Source organism: Ailuropoda melanoleuca, chromosome 1 (assembly GCF_002007445.2).
Source record: "Ailuropoda melanoleuca isolate Jingjing chromosome 1, ASM200744v2, whole genome shotgun sequence".
NCBI classification, from domain to species: domain Eukaryota; kingdom Metazoa; phylum Chordata; class Mammalia; order Carnivora; family Ursidae; genus Ailuropoda; species Ailuropoda melanoleuca.
The window spans coordinates 13,298,983-13,303,888 of NC_048218.1; the positions used below are offsets into that span (position 1 = coordinate 13,298,983).

General features: G+C 39.7%; 1 protein-coding gene across 1 annotated transcript; it reads left to right on the top strand.

Annotated features, from left to right (window-relative positions):
* Positions 1–2,797: 2,797 nt before the first annotated feature.
* Positions 2,798–3,384, top strand: LOC117802433 (keratin-associated protein 21-1-like). The gene has a single exon (XM_034661675.1). It carries the CDS (start codon positions 2,830–2,832, stop codon positions 3,121–3,123), a length of 294 nt encoding a protein of 97 aa, XP_034517566.1. The 5' UTR covers positions 2,798–2,829; the 3' UTR covers positions 3,124–3,384.
* Positions 3,385–4,906: the final 1,522 nt, after the last annotated feature.

The following is a 4,906-nucleotide window of genomic DNA, read 5'->3' on the forward strand; positions in this document are numbered from 1 at the left end:
AAAAGAAAATGAATACTAATAAATAAAATTGGATATGAAATTAAAAAAAAAAGAGTCAGATGCTTAACTGAGAGCCACTAGGCACCACGTTTTGAGTGGTTCTGAGAGGAAACAGTCTTACACACTTTAGACATAGGAGCGAAATTGTAGATGGGTTTCCTTCTTTCAGAGTGTTTATATTCTAATAGGTGATAATAAAAAAATAAGGATTAATTAGGTTATATTTAGAGAGATAATTGATATGGAAGGAATAAACTAGCTTCCTGGGGAAAAGAGAGAAGGTTGAAGTATTAGAGAGATAGCTCAGGGAGATATTTTCACATTTTGAGTCAAATGAACTGATGATGCCAGTCATAAGAAATACTGAAAAGTACGGTAGTAATTGTAAAGGAAGAAGAGAAATGCATTATGGTTTGGGTATAATCAGTGGTGTCACAATTTTTAGTGGAAAAGAACAAGGACTAGTGCTTAAAGCTGCTCTCTAGTGCTTCAAATGGTGCAGATATAAGAATGGGATGAAAAGTCCAGTCTGAGTCTGAGAGCCTACCACTCTGTGGGTTCTGAGTTCAGTGTCCTTTCCTCACATGAGTTTCCAGATCTCTAACACATATCCTATAACACAGAATGTCTTTCAGACTTGATTTCAATGGGCAGTGAAAAATGACTCACTGTCTTGTGTCCATGACAAGGGCCACTGCACACATCTGAGTCTGAGGTCCCTGGAGCTACGTGCCTCCACCCAACAGCCAATCGCAAGGAAGATGGCTCTGCCATCAGACCTGGAGTGAGGCTATGCTCAGGATGTAATTTGTCATGCTGATGAGGAAACAAGGGTTCTCCAATGGTTGGGTAGTTTTCATAGATGGAATATTTGTACTTCTGATGTGAGGACTCTGGGTAAATCTGTGGTGGGGAAATTCTACAAAGAGGGGAAGGGAATTCTAATAATTACAGTTTGGTGAATATCTACTCATTGTTTTATTATGATCCTTGTCCTTGAAAGCTTTCTGAAAGAGGGAAGAATATCATCCATTAAGTATCAATATTGTAATTTACATACCTATTAAAGGGCCAATCCTTTATTAGGCCTAAAAGATAATTTAAACATCTGGAAAAACATCTTCATAAACTAACACATACCTTCAAAATGGGAAATTTTGACCCTCTTAGTCAAAAAGCATTTCAGACTTGCAGTTTGAATGAAATGAGAACATTGTGACAATGTATCCAAATATCTTATAGTTTCTAACTGGCACAACAATACTAGAACATGTGTTTGTTCTTAATGCATCTGATTTTTATTGGGGAAATATTGATCGAGTTCAAATTATGTACTGGTACTCTACTTAGAACTAAGTGGTGATTCAGGGATTCACAGAATAAGAAATTTTTTCCCCCCTGTCATCATAGATCAGTGTCCACCGATTTGAATGCAAAGGTACAAGAAATTATAAAATAAAGACAGAAAAATTTTCTAGTAGTTAGGAGTATTGTGACCAGAAAGTGGATCCTAGAAAAGTAATAGGTCTATTCTAGGGAACTTGTGTATGAGAATTTACAGTTTTGAATTTCAAGAATGACAGAAAAGTAGAGAAAACGAAGTTAAAGAACAAGTATAATGGGCTGTATTTTTCATTAAGCTTCTTGGAAGGGATGAAACACAGCAGATATATCGGATAGACCTGGGTTTAACTGGAGAAAAAGGAGTAAGAATACTCTCAACTGATGGAAAAATTTTAAAAATGAAAGTTCTCAGAAAAGGAATTCAGCAGACTTATGAATATTCCTGTTGAAGGCTTTCAGTAAAGGACTGGATGGCACTCATTTCATTGTTGTTGAAATTTGAATGTGGAGTAGAAGGAATGACCTTCCTGAGTTTGTACTCCCTTCCACTTGGAGGTCATAGTTTCCACAGTAAAAAATATTTTAAATTTGGGATTTTGCCTGTTGCAGAAAGTGGTGATTTAGGTAAAATCTAGGCAACCAAGATAAGCAAAAACATCACAAAAAAACCATAAATATATAACACCTTCCTTCCTCTTCTCCTTCCTCTCCTCCCCCTCTTCCTCTTTCATTTTTTTGTCTGCATGCATGTCTGGTGATGGAACGTTTGGATGCTTGGTTTAGTTGGGAAGAAAGGAAATATTTGGAATTAGATATCAGTAAAGAGAGAAGATAATTATCTATATGAAGCTACAAATCAAGGTTTCTAATTTCAGCACTATTGACCTTTTTTTTTTAAAATCAGATGTTTCAGTGCTGTTTGGGGCTGTTCTATGTCCTGAGACTAGCATCTCTCTGGTTTCTACCACAAAGAGCCAGTAGGTATCTGCGGTAGCTATCTGGGTGCAAGAAGCCTGAAAAAAAATCTTTCAATGATTCCAGAAAGGAGATGGGAGTTATATTTTTCTGCTTGGGCAGAAGTAGATATTGTAGATAAGAAGAGAGACCAAGAGGGACAAAATTTATCCTAAATTCCACCAACCCTGCTATATCGAGTATATTAAATGATAGGAGCTTATGAAGTTGGGTATTAGTGGTATGTAGGGCACATGATTCTACGGAGACATTCTTTGGCAGAGCAGATTAAAGTTCTGTTCTTTAAATAAAACAGGAGTCTCCAAAATAATGAGCTCATCTTTCCCAAGACATTATTGATTGTTGACCAGTGACAGGCACCACACAGTTGCTTACATATTTGTTGGGTAAGTCAGGGGCTGAATGGCATGTTCTGCCAATTACTGACAGTATATAAAGGTCCAAGTGCAGTAGAGACCTCACTTCACCACATCCACTTGCAGCCCACCTGAATTCTCTTCTCCTGACAACATGTGTTGCAACTACGGGAACTCCTGTGGCTATGGCTGCGGATGCAGCTATGGCTGTGGCTATGGCTCAGGCTGTGGCTATGGCTATGGCTCAGGCTGTGGTTGTGGCTATGGGTCTCGCTATGGCTGTGGTTATGGCTCAGGCTGTGGCTGTGGCTATGGCTCAGGATGGGGCTGTGGCTATGGCTCAGGATGGGGCTGTGGAAAAGGCTCCTGCTCTGGGTGTGGATATGGCTCTGGCTGCTGTGGCTACCGGCCATTTTGCTACAGAAGATGTTATTCTTCTTGCTGCTAGACCATCACTCTCCAAGACCCATTTGCTTCTGAAATAACATGACCAAAGCAACAATTGAAGCAAGGATCCATACCTCAAGATCTCTACATCCACGGAATTGCATGCTTGGCAGAAGATTTGACCCCCAGTGAACATTTGTTAGGATGGCATCTTGAGGCTCCAGGCCATGTGGTATCATCTGACTATTTCCCAAATATTGGTTTTTGTTCCCTTAATCTAGATTCTGTGTTGGGACTGTGCCAGGGATCCTAATATTTTTGCCCGCAGTTGAGCAAAAAACTTATTCTCAATAAAAATGTTCTTTGCTTCTAACAAATTCCTGTGTTCTTGCTTGTGAATTACTCCTTTTTTTAGGTGTTAGAGCNCTTGTGAATTACTCCTTTTTTTTTAGGTTTTAGAGCCCCATTGAATATTGGGCTGACAATACATTTCATGAACCTGGGTTCCTCCTTGTAATAATATAAGCATTTCTTGTCCTATGTGCATCAGAGATAATGTCTCCTCCTCCTATTCCTTGTATCCCTCATGCTCAGGCACTCACAGCACAACAGAAATCACACAGTATTTCAGAACTGCGTCCTGGAAATCACACTGTGTTCAGAATGAACCTGAGGGCGGGGGGAAGAGGGGAAGGAAGGACATCTACTGAGGAGGCTGTGACAGAAGCCCAAGGGAGAGGAGGTGAGGTCTGAGTGCTGAAAGGATGAATGGCATGGAAGAGAGGGTTTCCAGGATTAATGAGAAATCAGAAGCAGACTCAGATGACACATGAAGAGCTAAGGGATGAAAATTAGAAACAAAATGTGGTATTGTGTCATGTGTATTTTGATGGAAATGCTAATATATTTGTTTGGATTTTTTTAGTTTAAGGAAATTGATTTAAGTCACTTAATTTATAAATAGTTTTGCATGTTTTTAAAAGGAACTCTCCTTCCCACTTAAGACACAGGAGCAAAATTGTAGACAAGTTCCTGCTCTCAGAGTGTTTACATTCTAATAGGTGATAACAAAAAATAAGGATTAATTAAGATACATTTAGACAGATAATTGCTTTGGAAGGAGTAAAGCAGCTTCCTGGGGGAGAGATTGAAGGGTGAAGTATTAGAGAGAGAGTTCAGGGAGGTATTTTGGCATTTTGAGTCAAATGAAGTGGTACCTATTACAAGAAACACTGGAAAGGATGTTAGTAAGTGTAAAGGAAGAAGAGAGTTTAATGATATTTTGGGTATGATCAGTGGTGTCACAATTTTTAATGGAAAAGAACAAGGTCTAGTGGTTAATGGTGCACTCTAGTAACTTAATTGGTGCAGATATAAGAATGGGATGAAAAGCCCAGTCTACTGTCTTGAGTTTGAGAGCCTACCACTTTGTGGGTTCTGAGTTCAGCGTCCTTTCCTCATGTGACTTTCGAGACCTCTAGCATTGTATCCTATTACATAGAAGGTCTTTTCAGGCTCAGTTTCCATGGACAGTGAAAAATTCCTCACTGTCTCGTCTCTATGACAAGGGTCACTGCACAAAGGCCGGGTCTGCGGTCCCTGTGGCTAGGAGCCTCCACCCAATGGCCAATTGCAAGGAAGACGGCTCTGCCATCAAAGTCTGCCCTCGAGTGAGGTTATGCCCAGGTTACTGTGTTCTAGTGATGAAGAAATAGGAGTTCTTTCAAGAATTGGACAGTTTCCACAGATGGAATATCTGTAAGTCTAATCTGAGTACCGACTGTGCTCTGGGTAAATCTGAGGTGGGGAAATCCTACAAAGAGGAGAAGGGAACTCTAATAATT

Excerpts from the sequence above, each read along its gene's own strand:
- LOC117802433 (XM_034661675.1), top strand. The coding sequence starts at position 2,830 with ATGTGTTGCAACTACGGGAACTCCTGTGGCTATGGCTGCGGATGCAGC.